The 17,883-nt window shown below is 61.0% G+C and overlaps 2 protein-coding genes across 2 annotated transcripts in view; one reads left to right on the forward strand and one right to left on the reverse strand.

Moving 5' to 3' along the window:
* Positions 1 to 17,883, forward strand: part of RSPH14 (radial spoke head 14 homolog) — a 75,027-nt gene that overhangs the window by 34,115 nt on the left and 23,029 nt on the right. The window lies entirely within an intron of this gene.
* The window catches only part of GNAZ (G protein subunit alpha z), a 52,271-nt gene that overhangs the window by 21,887 nt on the left and 12,501 nt on the right, over positions 1 to 17,883 (reverse strand). The window contains exon 2 of the mRNA XM_006741524.3: positions 6,883 to 8,064. Within this exon, the coding sequence (XP_006741587.1) occupies positions 6,883 to 7,605 (723 nt within the window). The 5' untranslated portion in view covers positions 7,606 to 8,064. The remainder of the gene's footprint in view (positions 1 to 6,882; positions 8,065 to 17,883) is intronic.

A 17,883-nucleotide genomic window follows, 5' to 3' on the forward strand; every position in this document is an offset into this window, starting at 1 on the left:
GGCCGCTGCCTTCTCTACCCTCCCTCCACTCTGCCCTTGCCCATCACCCACTGGAGCAGACACCCCGTGGGGACTCACATGAAGCCCAGGGCCCTGGGGGAGCGAACACCCATCGCCACTGGCCACTCACTGAGTGGTGGCCATGGGCTCACGGCCAGGGTCCGCTGAGGTAGGGACCAGGTGGCCTTTGCCCTGTTAGGGCTGGGACAAGGGCTGGGCCACAGAGCGAGGGACCCTGGAGCCCATATGGAGGTGGTGGTGGGGGGGACCGTTCACCAGTACCGACAGCACGTCTGGGCCGACAGCAATCCAGTTGTGAGTGCATGTGTGACCGTCCCCCTTGCAGCCAACCACAGAGGGAAAGAGCTGGTCTAAGCTGTAAAGGGGATGCCGCTGGGGAGAGTGTGTGGCCAGCTGAGCCCTGTGCCCGCTGTACCTGCTGCAGGAGGCACATCATGGCCTGGCCCTCTTAGTGCCTTCGCCTCTACAGAGCAGCTCAGATCTGTGCCTGGGACTGTCCGCTCCAAGGAACCCAGGCCCCTCTGCCAGCCAGGCCCTGCCTCCTGGCTCTGGTCCAGGGTGTCTCTGATGTCTCAGGGTCATCCACGATTTGCGGAGGTTGCAACAAATTGGATGTGGCCCTGGCACATCATGAGATCAGAAGGAGAGGCTCAGGGAGACCCGTGCTAGGGTGGGGGTGGGGGTGGGGAAGGCCGGGGGCCTCCATGCAGGTCGATGGCACGCCTTTCCGCACTGTCCCAAGTCCCGATGGCATAATTCCTGCATCTATGTCCTCATCCAGGTCAGAAGCAGGAGGCAGAGTGGGGCGGTGCTCTGCTCAGGCTGCCTGGGGTCCTGCCACTGATGGGGTGAGGGCCGACAGTGCCAGCCCTGACAGCCTCCCATGTCTCCTGAGCCCAAGGGGGTAAAGCAGTTCACGCCCCAAGGCTCTCCCTGGAGCACCCCTGTACCTACAGGATGCTCTGGAATCCCTGAGGGAGGATCCCAGCTCCCCATCCCCTGAGAGCCAGACTCAGCCCTGGGACACGTGATAGATGATCTCTAGGCCCCAGTGTCCCCATTTGCAAATCTGGCTGGTTAGGACACTAAAGGACATGTGAGATCCCTTCCAAATCTAAGCTGGGGTATCACCCACATCTGGCAGTTGCCCGTTCTGATCACCTCCTTTGGCCCAGCTCTGTGATCACCAGCTCTGCTAACCATAGGTAAAATCCTGTCTTACTGAATCCAATGCATCACCTTCAACAGGCCATTTCATGACACCACGCCATTTTTAAAGCACTAAATAACAAGCTCCCTTTAGGGCTGAATGACAAAGCAGTGCTAGGATGTGGGTACACAGTTTGTAGGACACTTTTGAGCAGCCCCCTCCCTCTGGGGCACATTGCACATGCCCCCCCCCGCTTAGGGCCCGGTACTTTCAGGGGCTCCCCAGAAGGGTTGAGTGTCCCAGTGGCTGCGCACCCAGAAGACAGGGCCCTGACCTCTGGCTCTTCCCCAGCCTGCATGCTTCCCACCCAGTCCAGTCTGCTAAGCACCACCGTGTGCCAGTCCTGTGCCCACAGCACATGCCATAGAGACTGGGTGGATGACGGGGCTTTGGGCCTGGCCTCATGGTGTGGTGGGAGCTGTCCAGAGGTCAGCTCCCCTGGAGGCTGAGGGTCCCAGGATGAGGAGGGGCCACTGGCCAGGGCTGGGCAGAGGTGACAACCAGTCTGGAGTCTGGTTATGTAGCACCCGCCACCTGCAGAACTTGACCCCCTAAAGGGCATGTGCTCGTGTCCTACCCATCACCCCAGGGACGCTCCTCAACACATGTCAGCCAGGTATCTGTTGGATAAGCAGCGGGGACACCAGGCCTCCCCCAGTGAGCCTTGCTGTGGCCCAGACCACACCTTGCTGTGGCCACAGTTGGTCCTGCATGAAAGCAAAGCAGGGGACACCTCTGGGAACTGCTCCCTGCCAGGTTCTGAAGGAGGGGGCAGGTGTCCCCAGGCAGCATGAGGTTTGTAGAAATGACACCGCAACCGTGCTGGGTGTGTGCCCCCCCCAAAGAGGTCCTTGTGTCATCGGGAAAGCTGGGTTCACCTCAGCATCTGGCCTCTGCAGAGCTGGTACAGAGCACGTACGTAGCAGGTGCACAAGAGGCCCTCTACAGGGCCGGGAACACCAACGGCTCCACCGGAAAATGGGCAACTGGTGAGCTCCCTGTGGGTTTTCACGTGAGAACACTGACGCTTTATACCTGGGCCTTTTCATCTGTCTTTTCTGAAGAATCCTTCTACACTTAAGCAGCCGCAGAGTCCACTAGCAGATCTGCAGGGGGCAGAGGTTGGGGGGGGCAAGTGCCCACCCCCTGTGCCTTCCGGGGGTTCCCAGCAGGGTGTTGGGGCCCCACCTGGTGGGGCGCTAAAGGGGAGGGGGCAGAGCCCCTGTGATGGCGGCTGAGCAAGGAACCCGTGGTGGGGCCTTGGGCACACAGCCTCTCGGGGCTGTCATGGTGGGACGGGTGGCCAGCCAGCACGGCCTCTGTGCCTGAGTGGGGCCGTGGCCGAGTCTCTGAGTTTAAAGCCCTATCTTTCTTTACTCCTGGAAGAGGCCACGGGACAGGCCCAGAAGGAAGGCAGAGCTGCCAGGAAGTGGTGCTCCCACAAAAGGCGGGCCAGAGGCAGGGAGCCCTGGCTTGGCCCCAGGCAGCAGGTGTGGCTCAGGGAGGGACCATGACTTGTCCTAAGCCTGGGCACCCCCACCTGTCCCCCCACCCATGACTGGGACAACAGGCACAGCTGCCGCCACTGCCCCACAGGATCGGTCAGGCGACACATCCCTGAGCTGTGCTCTAGCCTCCTGTGCTCTCTGAGGGGACCCCATGCGGGGACAGTAGAGGCCCCACCAGACTCTGGAGCCCCCAGGTGCCTGCCAGGGCTGTGTAGGGGGACGGGGCCCCAGGCAGGCCTGAGGACCCATTCAATCCTTCCAGGATCAGGGCGGGGAATCAGTATGAAGGCTGGGCGTGGCTCCTCGCGTCTGCTCGTTGCCATGGCCCACGGACGCCCCGGAATCTGCCTCCCCCTGCCCAGGTGCTGCCCTGCGCTCGCTGCAGCCCTCCGCAGCCCTCCACAGCCCTCCACGCCCAGGAGCCTAGAGATCCTGACGTTACCCTTGGCAACGTGCTGACGCAGATGCCAGCGGGCGGGGGGTGGGGGGGAGGCGGTGGTGGTGGCTGTGGCTTGTTTGCCAGGCATGGGGGCGGGGGGTGCTCAGCCAGTCGTTGTCAGAGAGAAGATGAGGCCTCAAGAGCCGAGCGGGAGAGAAGAGCTCTGAGGAGCCACGTCCAGAGCCCGGCACCGGGCAGGCCCCCAGGCTCCCCTGGCTGCTGCAAAAATCAGCATGGCTGGGTCTTGGCTGCCTCGCCTCTGCTGGGGCCCAGGGACAGTGGAGGGCCCTTGAAAAGAAGGCATGGGGGGCAGCCCTGTCCTGTCCCCGACGGGTGCGTTCGCCTTGGCCGGGCGGGAGGAGGGCAGGGGCACAGAAGAGCCGGGCCGGCGCGGCGGCGGAGGGAGCAGCCTGCGGGCTCCAGAGAGGCAGGCTCTGCTCTCTGCCTGGCCCGGCTCTCCCCTGGGCGGCCAGCCCACCGCGGCGGCCAGCCGGCTGGAGGAACCACGGGGACTATTGTCTTTCCTCGGCAGCCTGTTTGTTTTCCAGCCTGAGATATTGCTGGTAGAGCATGAAAGGTCACAACTATTTGGAATCCAGTGAATTTCCAGCCTCGCTTGAGTTTCTCGTGAAGAATTTCCTTTTCTGGGGAACAACCACCTCCCCAGGCCTGCTGAGACCAGGGTGGCGGCAGCGGTGGGGTGCAGGCCTGGCTGCTAGCCCCTCCTTTTAGAAAATGCCCTGAGCAGCTCCAGAGCCTGGCTGCCTCCAGGGGGGCAAATACAGGCCTTCCAGAAACCACGCCACCCCACCCCAGCCAGGCCAGGGGTTGCCATCCCTGCCCAGGGCTGCCATCTGTGTGCCCCCCCAGGGACAGGGCCAGGAGTAGGCTAGAGATGGGAGGGCCTGCGTGGGGCTGCCTGCCCAGCCGTCTGTCCACCCAGCCCACCTGGGCAGCCATTCACTAGCACACGAGTGGGGACCCATCTGTACAGACAGGCTGCAGTGGAGGGGTGTGCTGGCGCTGGGTCGGGGAAGGCCTTTCAAGGAGGGGACACCTGAGATGAGACCTGAAAGACAGGGACAGGCAGAGACAGGGCAGTCACGCATTTAAGGCCAGAGACAGCAGAGCGTGTGAGTGAAACAAGCCCACAAAGGCCAGAGCAGAGAGGAGAGAGGCAGCGAGGAGGCGGGGGATGGGCCAGGCGGAGCCGGTGGGGCCTTGGGCGGAAGGCCTGGCCTTGGGCCCATCTTTGAGGACACTTGGGCCGCCTCCTAGCTGACAGGTTCAGAGAGCAGAAATGATAGCCAAATCCCTCCATGAGACATGGGACCATCTCAGGGCCCAGGGACCCCACCTCCCATGTCCTGCCACACCTGTGGGCACACGCTTGGCTGGCAGAGCCTGCCAACAGATGGTCTGGGAGCCTGGCCCCGGGCTGAAGGAACTTGCCATGCTTGCCCTGGAGATGACAGACGAAGCAGCCCTGAGATCTAGGCCCCAGGAAGGCCCCAGGGCCCAGGCTATCACCAGCCTTCGGACAAACAGGCAGAAGCCCGGAGAGCTGAGCACGGGAGCACCGTGTGGCTGGTGGATCTGCTCTGGCACTGTCCTGGGGCCTCAACTGGACACCTGACCCTGGCCTTGCATCATGGCCTGGTCAGCCCCAAGCCCTCTGCTCGGAACAATGCCTCTTCAAGGAGCCTGACCTTGCCCGTCGGCTGGGATGTTCCCTCTGCCCAGAACCACACATGGCACTGAAGTGGGTACAGGCAGAAGAATAAGAGGAGCTAGAACCCCTAGAAACCACACAGTGCTGGGAGCAAGGCAGGCCCTGCCCACAGGGAGCTGCAGGCTTGTCCTGCCCTGTGCATTCAGCATCCTCAGCCCAGGCCCAGCTCTGGAGAGACCCCTGGATGCACACAGGGCAGATGAGGGGAGCCCTGCTTCCTGTCTCCATGACCACCTGCAGCTGTTTCTTTCCCCTCCTCCAAGAGGCTGGACTTCCTTGAAAACCTGATGAAAGCCACAGACCCTCTCTCTATCCAGAAAAACGCTCAGGCATCCAGCATGGTGGCCACAGCCTGTAGCCAGCCACAGGCTTTCTTGGGGCCGCAGGCTCAATTAAGACTCCCAGCTGAACCCAAAGAATAAAGCCACCACCTGCATTAAAAAAGATTGAGTGAAGGACCAAGCCCCTTCCTTGCCATCGCCCTGGTCCCTTGGACCCTGGAGGCTGACCCCCCCATTTCCCAGCATGGTGGGTCCCCCCCATGGCCATCATCACCCCCTCCCCTGCCAGCCCACTGCCTCCCCAAGCCGCTGACACCCACAGGCCCATACCACTTACAGCTACTTATGGACCCGTTTGCCCCCAAGCCCCCCACCCCTAGGATCAAAGACCTCTTAAGGGCAGATTCCAGGTCTCTGCTCAGTGCTCCTGCCTGGCACAAAACCTCCTCTGCAGGACAGCCCAGGTTGGGCAGCCCGGGCCACCCCCACCCTGTCTGGCTCCTCAGCCTCCACCACCACTCCTGGGCACCCAAGGACTCTGCGGTGCCTTGAGCACTGGGCCTTGGGCCTTGGCTGAGCCTGCATCGTGTTGCCCACCCCCTCCTTGCCAGGGGTCTGGCTCCCTTTCCTGCCCAGCAGCTCCTCCTGGAGCCCTCACTGGCTCAGCACCAACCCTGGCTGCCCCTTGGCACCTCCCCGCACTGCATCCACTCTCGGGGGCCTCCACCCACCACCTGCCTTTGAGCCCCCTTCTCCACACAGTGGGTTCTTAGCCAAGGCTGAGGGCCTGAAAGAATCCCCACACCCACCCAACCCCTGGGGATTAAACCTCAGAAACAGTTCTTAACCCTGTGGCCGCCAGACTCCCAGGATCCAGATCCCTGGGTTGTGGGGCTGTGGCTGCAGTTCCCAGGACCCAGCACAGTGCCTGGGATTGGTAGAAGTTTTGTGTATTTACTGAATTGCTACATGGACCAACAACTGGATGCCTGGCCTGGGCCTTGTCCCCACTCTTGTCCTGCAGAGCTGTCAACCTCCCTCCCAGCCTCCAAGGTTACTCCCCAGTGCACGTGACTGCACCCCAACCTCACCTGAAACAAAGCCCCTCACAGGGCCCAGCTTCCCCTTCTTCCTCCTCAGTGAGCCTTCCTTGACACCCAGGTGTCCAAGCCCCTCCCCTGGGCTCCAAGCAACATGCTCTTGGGGCTGAGGAGCAGGCCCCACACAGCAGAGGGATGGCCCTCTGCGCCCTGAGTATTTCAGGCACGGGGCGTGGGCTGCTCGTGGCACTGAGGCGGGGGCCACCTGGGTACCTTGGGGTCTCAGAGCACCTTGTCAGCAGCTGGGTGAGGGCACCCTTACCTGGTGGAGCCCGAGGGTGTGGTGGTTCCTCAGAGGGTATTCAGAGCCCTGAGGGCCTGTCAGGGCACCAAAGTCAGAGTGGGACCTGTCCATGCTAGGGTGGCCACCGAGAGAGCTGACAGCAGGTGCTACCCCAAGGTCCTAGAGTGCCCGTGATACCTAGCACCGTCCGCACTGTGCTCCCAGGACAGCACCCCGCCGGAGCCACCATGGCTCCCCTCCTGACTACAGCCTCTCCTGCCCTGGGCGGCCCATACCCTCAAGCCCACCCACTTCCCAAGGAGCCAGCGGGGGCAGGAACAAGCAGAGGAAAAGCCCGGCACACTCACCGTCTGGTTGTCCTCGTAGAGTTTCAGGTCGTAGCCACTAAGCTCCACACAGAAGATGATGGCTGTGACGCCCTCGAAACAGTGGATCCATTTTTTGCGCTCCGACCTCTGCCCGCCCACATCCACCATCTTGAAGGTGAGCTCCTTGAAGGTGAACTTGTTCTCCACGATGCCCGTGGTCATGTCCCGGGAGCGCAGAATGTCCTCGACGGTGGGGATGTAGTCGGGCGCGGCGATGCGCTCCAGGTCGTTCAGGTAGTAGGCGGCGTTGTCCTCCAGGTGGTACTCACTGGAGCGGCCGAAGCAGGCCTGCGCCCCAGGGTCGGCCCACAGCCGCCGCATGACGCCCAGCAGCTCCGGTGTGATCTCGCCCTTGCTCTCTGCAGGGCCCGTGAGCGCGAAGAGCTGGACGGCGTCGTAGGCGCGGTCCGGGTTGTGGAAGTCGATCTTGAGGGCGGCCAGAGCGCGGATGATGCGGGTCAGCGAGTCGATGGCGTTGTAGATGATGAGGGGCTTGTACTCCTTGCAGGCCTCCAGGTTGAAGCCCCCGCTGTGGATGATCTTCATCTGCTTCACGATGGTGCTCTTGCCTGAGTTGCTGGTGCCCAGCAGGAGCAGCTTGATCTCGCGGCGCTGCCGCTGGCTCTCGGAGCGCAGATGGCGGTCAATTCTCCGGGACCGCCGTGCTGCCTCTTTCTCCTCTGAGCTTTGCCGACATCCCATGGTCCGGCAGCGGCGGGCCCAGATGCAGAGCACAGGACGGGGCACCTCCCCCTCTCGCCACCGAGCAGGGGACGCTGAGACGTGGGCCGGGTGCGCCCGGCAGAAGGAGCCCTGCTGCCCTCGAAGCGCTCAGCGCGGGTGCGGGGGCGAGGCCATGCCACACTGCAGCCCCTGCCCCAGCACCTCTTCTCCAGCTGGCATGGCGATCGCCTGTTGCGAGGAGGTGGCCGGGCCCTCCCTCTAGTGACACTCCACCTGCGCAGGCCACCGTGGGGCCCGGTATGCCGCAGTCATCCCCTGTCCTCCCGACGGTGGGCAGCTGCACTCTAGCGTCTGCCTAGGCCGCTGCCGTCTGGCTGCCGGTTGCCGGGGCGGTGCTGCTAAGTGTGGCTGGAAGGCCAGCCCCCGGGGCCGCGGGCGCTCCCTGCGGCCCCCCTGCCTTGGGCATCCGCCCTTCACCTGCCAACACAGAGAAGAGGGTGAGCCTCCTCCCACCGCAGGCCGGGTGGGAAAGGGAGACCTCGGACCTCGTCGGGAAGCAGCCTGGGGAACAGGGAATCAAACCCCCTCCCTTCCTCGGAACCCTGCGGAATTGTGCCCAAATCCACGGCAGAACGAACGGGGCCGGGAGCCACGCCCCACACCCCTCCTGCGAGCCAGTGTGCCTGAAGCCTGGTGCTTGAGGAAAGGGTGCCCAGAACCACACTAGGACTTCAGAGCAAGGGAGTGAGCCCGGGGCCCTGCTGCCCCTCCCTGCCCACTGGACCCGGCCAACCTCACCCTCCCAGAGCCTCCGTCTCTGGGTCTGGTGGTCATTAGGATTCAATATGACGATCCTGCTGTGATGTCCTCCCCCCACCTCCATCACTCTCTCTTGTAGCTGCCACAGCATCAGTGGGGGCTTGGCTCCTCCTTGGTTTACGGTGGGGTCCCATGCCAGGGTAACTGGGTGATCCCCCCTCACCACCTCTCATGGGCGCTCGGTCACTCCTGCTCTCTCTCAGGGCAGGACATTCACCAGGAGGAGGCTGGCCAGGCCTGGCAGTAAGCAGATAAGCAGGGAGCAGAGCGAGGCAGAGGCCCCAGGCTGGAGCACCACAGGGTGGACAGCTACCTGGCTCCTGGTGGAGGAGGTGGCGGGGGGCGGGGGGGGGCCTCGGGCGGGGCGGGCTGAGTTGGGGGAGCAGGGGCTGGGGGGTGCAGGCCAGCAGCCAGGTGTGGGAGGCAAGCCAGGCCAGAGTATATCTGAGGGCACTGGGAGTCGCTGAGTCCAAGGCAAGGCAAGGGGGCAGTCCACAGGCTCCGGGGTCCCAGGCCATGTCTTTCATGCCCCTGCTCCCACCTTGATGGTCAGTAAGGAACAGCTGTGCTCACACCCTGGGCAGGGCATCAGCATCTCAGCGCCCAGCTCTCAGCCAGCCACCTGCTGACCCAGGATGCCTGCAAGCTCTTCCCAGACCTCCCCCAATGACCTATGAGCAGCTGAGCCAGGGCCCTCCCTACGAGGGCAGACCCAGAGCTCAGGCTCTGCCCCCACCTGGCAGCCTGCCCCACACAACTCTTGCCCTCCTTCCTCCAACCTCTGTCCTGGCCGTCCCCGGCAGCCTCCTCATTCTGCTATGGCCAGCGTTCACCCCTCTAATGCCCCCACTCCCCTCATGGCAGGCCCTGGATGGGAAGGATCCAAGGCCAACAGACCCCGGGAGCCAGGGGCCTCATCTCGTCTCCCCACCCGGCCATGCTCCCACCTGGCCTCTGTGCCTGTGAGGCCCAGCAGTTCTGCTCTGGAGCAGGCCCTGAGGCCTGTTCTCTCCCTGCACCCACCTGCCTCCGCAGCCAGGGGCCCTGCAAGCTCCTCTCCTGCCACCTCTCCCCCTTGGTTGAACCTTCAGGTGCCCCCAGTGCTTCCAGGATGATGAGTCCCATCCCAGCTGTGTGGCCTGGGCACTTGACTCCACACCACAGAGCCTGTCCCTCACCGGTCGCAAGCATCTGTTAGAGGTAGAGCGTTTGGTGCAGGGCCTGGAAGCCCACCAGGGGCAGCCAGTACCCCAGTGTCCTTGTCACCTGTGAGTGTCCCTTAGAACCAAGCACGTCCTGTGTGCTAAGCCCCGGTCCCTCGGGGCCTGGGAGCCTCACTGTACCCTGCACACCACGGGCACTCAGTGAGCGCTGGTGGGAGAGAGGAAGGGAAAGACTCGGGCGTGAAGAGGCTGAGGAACTTTGCCATTTCCCCACAGTCCCATTGGACCACGGGTCGGGGACACACAGGCCGTGTACCCACTGTGCAAGCAGAGGTCAGGGAAGGAATTCAAGCAGCAGTGAGTTCTAGGTTGTGGGATTAACAAGGTTTTGTTTTTTTTTTCTTCTTCGCATTTTACCATATTTCCTGTACCTTCTTGAATGAACTTTTGTTTTAAGAGAGGTTTGTAAACAAGTGTCAGGGCATTAACAAGGCCCTGTCTCTCGTGCCACCCAGGCTTGCCTCTCCCCACCCTGGACTGTGAGCGTGTGGCTGCTCCCTGGGCCCTGCTGATGACCTGGCGGACCCTCAGGTGTAGAAAGGAGTCCAAGGTCTCCCTGCCAGTGCCCTCCCTCCTAAAGCCAAGGCCAGCCATGCCAGCGGTGCCCCATGTTGTCATTATTGTTTTCCTTAATTTGTGTTTGAGAATCTGAGGTACACACAGGCCCCAAATGACCAGTTCTCCCTTGGCTGGTCAGTGATAGGGACAAAGATCACCCGAATGGCAGGTTCCCACCACCGTTCACTGCCACCTAGACAGGCAGCAACCAGGCACCAAGTCTCCATGCCTCGAGCACCCTGCAGTGACCCCACTCTTGGGACATGGTCTAGCCCAGGGAGGTGACACGGCCTGGGGTCGTGCAGGCCAGTCCCCTGCCTCCGTGCAGAGCTGTACCCAAACGGACCAAGGCATCGGCCATGTCCTCTCAGTGCCACGTGTGATGGCCCTGCAGCCAGGTCCTTCTCAAACCCAAATCCCTCCCCTTGCAGCTTGGGCCTGGGGAGTCTGCCAAGCTGAGCACAGGGCTGTCCTCTGGAGGGCTGGCTTGGTCACCCAGGGCTGCTGCCCGTCGGTGGCCCCTCGCCTCGCTCCTGTACCGGAACTCTGCCTGACCTTCACGGGCCAGCTCATGCGTGGCTGCCTCCCTGCCAGTGGGGCGCCCTGTCCCCACCTGTGGCCTGCGCCTCTCTCCACTGCGTCCTTCCTTTCTCTAGTCTCTCCTGCCAGGCTGGGCTTCTCTTAAAAAAACGGCAATGCCCTTACCAAACACCAAACGCAAAAACTAACTTAAAATGGATCAAAGCCTTAAATGTAAGACCTAAAACTATAGCACTCTTAGGAGAAAGCATAGGTCAAGAGCTGAGTGACACTGGATTCGACGACGATCTCTTGGATGTGACACCCAAGGCTACAGGCAACCAAAGAAAAAGAGAGGCAAACTGGATTGCATAAAAACTGCACAATCTTGTGCATAAAAAGGCACTATCAACAGGTAAAAAGGCAACCTACAGGTGGGAAACAAATACTTGCAAACCACATATTGGATAAGGGGTTAATATCTGGAATACACAGAGAAGTAAACCTCAGCAGCAAAACAAACAACCTGACTGGAAATTGGGTGAAGGACTTGAACGCATATTTCTCCGAAGGTAAACACATGGCCAATAAGCACATGAAAATATGCTCGACGTCACTGACGTCACTGACCGTGAGGGCAATGCAGATCAAAACCCTAGTAGGACACCACCTCACACCGAGAAGGATGAGTACTATAGTTTTAAAAAAACAACAAGAAAAGAATGAGCAGAAATTGGCTCCCTTGTGCACTGTTGGTAGAAATATAAAGTGGTACAGCTGCTATGGAAAACAGTAGGGTGGTTCTTCCTCAAAAAATTAAAAATAGAATTACCAGCAATTCCACTTTGGGTAGACACCCAAAAGAACGGAAATCAGGGTCTTGGAGAGATTTTTGTACACCTGTGTTCAGAACAGCACTTATATCCACAATAGCAAAGAGGTGAGCAACCCCAGCATCCGCTGGCAGATGAATGGATAAGTCAAATACACACACACAGGAATATTATTCAGCCTTAAACAGGAAGGATACCTGCTACAACAGGGATGAACCTTGAGGACTTTACACTCAGTGAAAGAGGCCAGTCACAAAAGGACAAATACTATGTGATTCCACGTAAATGAGGTCCTTAGAGTCGTCAAATTCATAGAGACAGATGGCTGCACAGCATTATTAATGTATTTAAAACCACTGAACTGTAAACTTAAAAATGGTTAAAACAGTAAGTTTTATGTCATGTCTATTTTAACACCAAAAAAAAAAATGTCTTGTGGGTGAGCTACCCCCAAAATAAAAATAGCGAGGAGGCCACGTGGTACAAGGGAAAGAGGCAGGCCCCCTGCCCGGTCCTGGCTTCCCCCACCAGTAGAGGGCCACTTGGGGCCCCCATCGTCCATTCTGTGGATTGGAACGCCTGACTAATGGCCCCCAGCTGGTACCAAGATTCGCCCACCCAGCCTTCAGCCCAAAGCCGCCCTGTCCAAGGAGGTGTGACTTGTGTTTTGGGAAGTACGTGCACCACAACCCCAAGGCCGAGGGCTGGGCTTCTGAGAATCAGGAGAGCAGTTTGGGGGCAGTGGGCCGGCAGCCTGGGGCTGGCCATGTGGTCCTTGACCAGTGCAGCCACAAGGCAATGTGGGAGTAAAGGGGAAGGAAACACAGCCAGGAGGCGATGGTGTGCATCGGGCCAAGTCTGGAGGCTTCTGCCATCTGCATGGGGCTGCCACAAACAGTCACATCCGAGGTGGGTCCCTCCCTTAGAGGCACCCTCTTCTTTCAGGTCACCAGAACCAAACAAGCAGAAGGCCCACTCAGAATTCTCCCTGCAGCTCTGCAGGGCTCAGCCATGGCCCAGGGCATATCAGTGTTCAGTGCCTTGGAACTAGTGGTGGAGACTGGGCTGTGCATGGATACAGTGAGGGGAGTCCTGTGAACAAGAGTATTTGCCAAAGTCCAAATGGGACCTCAGCACAGTCCCATTCTGAGGCTCGGCTTCTTTGCCTTTATGTGAGGTTCCTACCAGTCCTACCTCTCTCTTAGTCTAATCTGGGCTTTACTGGGCCTCCTAGGACTCCCCAGTCGGTCCAGAGACAAAGGACTAGGGGTTGGATGACTACATTGTTCCCTGGTTCAGTAACTGCTCACGGGTCCCCAGGCCCTGATACCCACAATCCCCCCCACCACAGCGCTGCTGGGTCTGGCTGGAAATTACTGAGGAATGGGTGAGGGAAAGACTGTACCAGGCAGAGGAAGGGCATGTGCAAAGGCCCTGTGGGCGAGGGGAGAGACGAACCATGGTGCGAATGGGGAGCTGAAGGAAGGTCAGAGGGGCTGGACAGAAAGATAGGAGAGAGTCACAGGTGAGAAGAGGAGGCAGGGTTGATCAGGGGCGCCCCACTGTGTGGGTGCCTAGTTGTGACCATGTGGTTGAGTGTGTGTGTGTGTGTCTGGGGTTGCACACATGCAGATGTGTATGTGTCTGTGTGCAGGACTGTGTATGTGTGCATGCACTGGCCTAGGTGTGCGCCTGTGTGCAGGTCCGGGGACGTGTGTGGGAATGTGCAAGTGCGTGCACACGCCTGCGTGTGGCTACCTGTGGTGTGCCGGGAGCACAGGAGGTATGGGCACTGTGTGGAGCCGGGCTGAGGTGCGTGAGAGGGCCAAGGGCAGGAGTCAGGGGTTCCCAACCACACAGTGGAGCTGGGGCTTTGAGCCTGGCACCTGGGTGGGGGGCGGGCACTGCTGAATGAAGCAAAGACCCACGCCTGAGTTCACACAGGTGGAGGGACGTGAGCATCAGATCAAAGGCAGCAAATGCTCTGTGATGGAGAAGGGTGCCAAGCTGCACATGAGTAGGGTCGGGGGTGCCGCGGTAAAGGCTGCGGGTCCATGAAGTGGGCAGGGCCTGCTTCCTGACAGGTGACAGAGCAGGTGGTGAGGGGACTGGAACTGCCAGTGTGCTTGGCCAGTCTGAGGGACAGGCAGGAAGGTGGGTAGATGGCGTTGAACGTGAGGGGCCGGCAGGAGGGGTCACCGTAAGAGCTCCAGCTTTTTCTCTGAGAGAGCTGGATGCCAGCCAGGGTTGGAGCGAGGGGTGCCCTATGTGTGAACAGAGCGGGATGGGCTCCTGTGCGCGGCCATGCAGGTGACAGGGCAGCAGTGTGGGCGAGGGCTAGGGGTGGGGGACACATGGGCTGTGCGATGGACAGTGCTTGGCGACAGCGCGGCGGTGGGGGTCAGGGCACCCCAGGGTCGGCCAGCAGGCTGGGAGAGGGGACGCTGGGAGGAAGTGGCAGGTGTGCCGTGGTGGGCTCTGCTCCATCACGGCCCCTCATGGGTCTCCCTGACTCACCTACCCACTTGCCTGGGTACCTAAAGGCTGGCAGGATGCGATCCCCAAACGCAGAGCCTATTCAGGGACCCCTTGACTTAAAGCTGCTCCGCCGCCCGCAGCCTCAAGCCAGATACTTGAGCACACACACCACGCATTCCCTTGAAGCCCTTGCCTGCCCTGCCCCCAGCCCCCCGACCCTGGTCCCTGCTCACCGTCTGACAGGCCCAGCCCATCCTCACGTCTAGCTGCCCCCTTCCCCCAGACATGACCCTCTCAAGTCTCCATTCATGTCACAGATGCCGGGTGACAGCCCTGAGCCAGGGGGTGGGGAGTGCAGTGCTGCAACCTCTCTGCGGCCTTTCCACACTCTGGCGCTCTGGACCCTGGATGCCCACCCCGCCAGGCCACGGCTCTCCCCAGGCACACCCCACATGGCCTGGCACGGAGCTCCAGCGATGTAACACTCACGTCCACTCCTGTCCTCGCTCATGGCGGAGCTAAGGGCCAGGGCAGAGCAGGGCAGAGCCAGGCTGTGCGACACCAGCCCCTTCTGGGCCCCTCCTCCAGAGGACGAGAGCCCGGAGCCAAGGTCACCAAGGTGTTGCCGCCCAAGCCGGGCTAAGCCAGAGGGTCTCCAGGGAGAGCAGACGGCTTATCAGCTTACAGGGCTGGAGAAGGCCTGGCCTCGGCGGGCGGGGCTCGCTCATCACCAGGCACCCACTTCCCTGGACGGAGGTGGAAAGGAGAAGCCAAGCCCCTCACTCTGTGGACTCCTCCCTCCCCAAGGAAAGCCCACTCCATGCTGAGTCCCGGACCATCAGAAAGGGGTGAGCCAGGGAGGAGAGTGTGGCCCCACTGAGGAGGCAGGCCCACACCTAGACTGAACCGATAGAGGGGCATGGGCGTGTTCGGCCAGCTGTGGGGCGGGGGGAAGGGGGCACGGTGAGAATCCCAGAGGCGGAGGGCAGCCCAGGTTTCAGGGCCAGCAGGCAGGGTGAGACCACATACCCAGGGCACCAGCGGGTCCCAAGTCTTCCCGCACACATGCCCCCAGCCTGATGCTCCCTAGAGAGTGCTCAGCCCCCCTCAGTGTGAGGATCATCAGGCTGCGGTCCTGGCCTTTCCACGCCCCCAGAGCTGCCTGCCCATCGCCCCCCATGGAGACCAAGCGTCAGCCTGCCTGGGCAGGGCTATGACTCAGCACTACTGTCCCCTGGCCCCACACCCTGCCGCAGCTTGCGCAGACACCTTCCGCTCTGGCAGCAGCGGCTCTCCCACCTGCCAACTGTACCTTGGCACCCAGCAGCTGCTCTGTGTGACCCGGCGCGGGAGGGGGCTGGAGGCCCAGCCCTGGTGTCTGTGACCTTAGGCCCTGCCTCACGTAGGGGCCTCTGGGCAGAGCAGGGAAGGCCCTGCTCCCAAGTTCCAGTAGGCCCATGTCTCGGGGTCTGCAGGCACGGGCAGGAGAGGCATGTTGGGGTCCACACTCCTCTGCTGCTGGCTTTGGGCTGGCCTCGGCTGGCAGGTCAGAAGGGGTCCCATGGCTTCCTGGGGCCAAACCCACCCATGTCATTTCCATCTTCTTCTTCTAGAGAATGGACCCCCCTCCTTGCCCTCCGGAACCGCCGTCCCTGCGTTAGCTCCTACCATGGCTCTATTTTAGAAACATGAGGTCCGGAAAAGCCTCTGCCTGCACGGTCACTGATTATCGGTTTCCCTCCCCTCTTAGTAAGGAAGCGTTTCCCACTGCCCTTTCATGCCTGGAGTCCTGGAATCTGGTGTTCTACTTGTCAGTTGACATTTGTGCTCCCTCTTTCCTGCCTGAATGTCGTGCACCGGGTTCCTTGTCGGCACCCCTCTTTAGGTCTTCTCAGAGCCCAACCTGGACCTGCAGGGGTCTTCCTAGTGGCTCCTCTGTGGTCTCGGATAAGCCAGTGTCCTTCCCCGCCCAGTTCTTCTGCTGCTTCGGACTTCCCTTCCCTTCCAACTCCTTGCCTCTTCCCAGTCTGAACTTGGCGAGGCCCGAGCTGATGCATCTGCCTTTCCAGCACCGCGGTACCCACCCGCCAGCAGCCTACGGTGTCACTGGCCCCGTCCGTACGCGTCACCCTAATGCTCTGGTCGCCAGCGCCCCACAGAATCTTCATGGTGCCGTTTCCTTGTGTCCTTGGACCACCAGGGACAGCTGCAGGCCGGGGAAGGTCTGTCCCAGGGAAGCTGGGTGTAATGGGGTCAGGGCCAGGGCTTGGCTTCACTTTCCAAGTCCACACTGTGCTTCCTCGGGCTGCTGGGGCCACCAGGAGAAGGTGCCGCCACAGCCACAGTGGGGGACGCAGCTGGCACCTCTGTCACGCAGGGGTCGGCCCCGCCTGGATGCCTACCTGTCCTCACACACACGGGTCCTGTTGAGTCGGCCTCATAGCGTACCCGGGAGATGGGCGTGACCATGCAGAGGGAGGAACGAGGGTGTGAGGAGAGGGGGAACTGAGCCTGCGGGGCTCAGCTTCCACGGGGCCCTCCGACCCCTGTCCCCACAGCACAGCCTGCTCACCTGCCGCGACTTACTCAACATTTCTCTTTAAATTAACTTGCACTATTTACTTAAACGGATGTACTTTAGAAAGGACTTCATGTTCCCACTTAAACGGAAAGCTGAAGTCACCACAGGCAGAAGTAACCTAAACTATGAGCTGGTGTCGCTGCTGCTTGGGGTCCGGGACGCTGCCTGCGGAAGGGCCAGCGGAGGGCTCGCTGTTTGTTAAACAACCGGGATTAGCGCATCGGAGGGTGTTACAGTCATGCTGGCACCAAACGGAGATCTTCTCCTTGAAGCAAAGGGATTGAGAGAGAAATGAAAAAGGATTACCCTCCTCCCGGGGAGGCTGGGTGCTGCTCACAGCTGTGGCCTCAGGCCACCTTGTACGACCTAAGGATGAGGGAACCTGAGCCCAGAGGTCCTCTAGCTGGGACCCGTGGGGCGGGGGTGGTGGGCCTGGCGTGTCAGCCCTGCACCCTCTGTCCCAGCTCAGAGGCTGTCCCTCGTCTCAGAAAGGGGCACCATCCCGACCTGCCACCCCCCCTTCTGCTCGGTTCCATTTGCCCGTTCATCAGGGCACCCTCTGCTGTTCCTCCTGTCGCTAAATGACCCAGCACGAGGCGCAGTGGGCATCTGCACCCAGGCCCAAGGCCCTCTACGCTCAGATCCGAACGGGCAGTCAATCAATTAACCACTGGGCCCCAAACGAGCATCGCGGTGCCCTCTGGCAATCAAGCCTGGTTGTGTGGAGGCTCTGCTCTGGACTTGGGGACATGGGTGGGGGAGGGGTGGACGACGCTGAGTCTGCATCGAGGAGCCCGTGTTCTGGCCGGGGAGACTGTGAGCACGTTAAGTCTGCGAGGCCATTTCTGATAAAAGGACAGCACTGTGGCGGAGAGGGTGCGGAGGCATGTGGCAGAAGGTCCAGGGATGTGACATTGGAAAAGACACAATTATAAGCTGCCGCCGTCATGCGAGGGAGGGGGGCCAGAGCAGGAGGCAGGCAGGATGGGGACACCGGAGGGGACACGGCCCCAAGTGCTGGGTTGGGCAGCAGAAGACCCTGCCCGGCCTAGGCCCAGCTCAGAGCTGGCCCACCCAAGCAATGTCCTTCCCACGGTTCCCTGGGGAGTGGCTCAGTGACGGCTGCCCGTGGCAGGGACCAACCCCCCAGGGGCCAGAAGGCAGAAACTGTCCCAGTTGAGACCCTATTTCTCCCATGGAAGTGCCTTTGGTGGGGCATGGAGGGTGCATCAACCCACACCCAGGACCTGTGGGCAGTCTGCTGCCACCCCCTATGTGGGATGCT

This window comes from Leptonychotes weddellii, chromosome 13, assembly GCF_054177405.1.
Source record: "Leptonychotes weddellii isolate Sample4059 chromosome 13, ASM5417740v2, whole genome shotgun sequence".
NCBI classification, from domain to species: domain Eukaryota; kingdom Metazoa; phylum Chordata; class Mammalia; order Carnivora; family Phocidae; genus Leptonychotes; species Leptonychotes weddellii.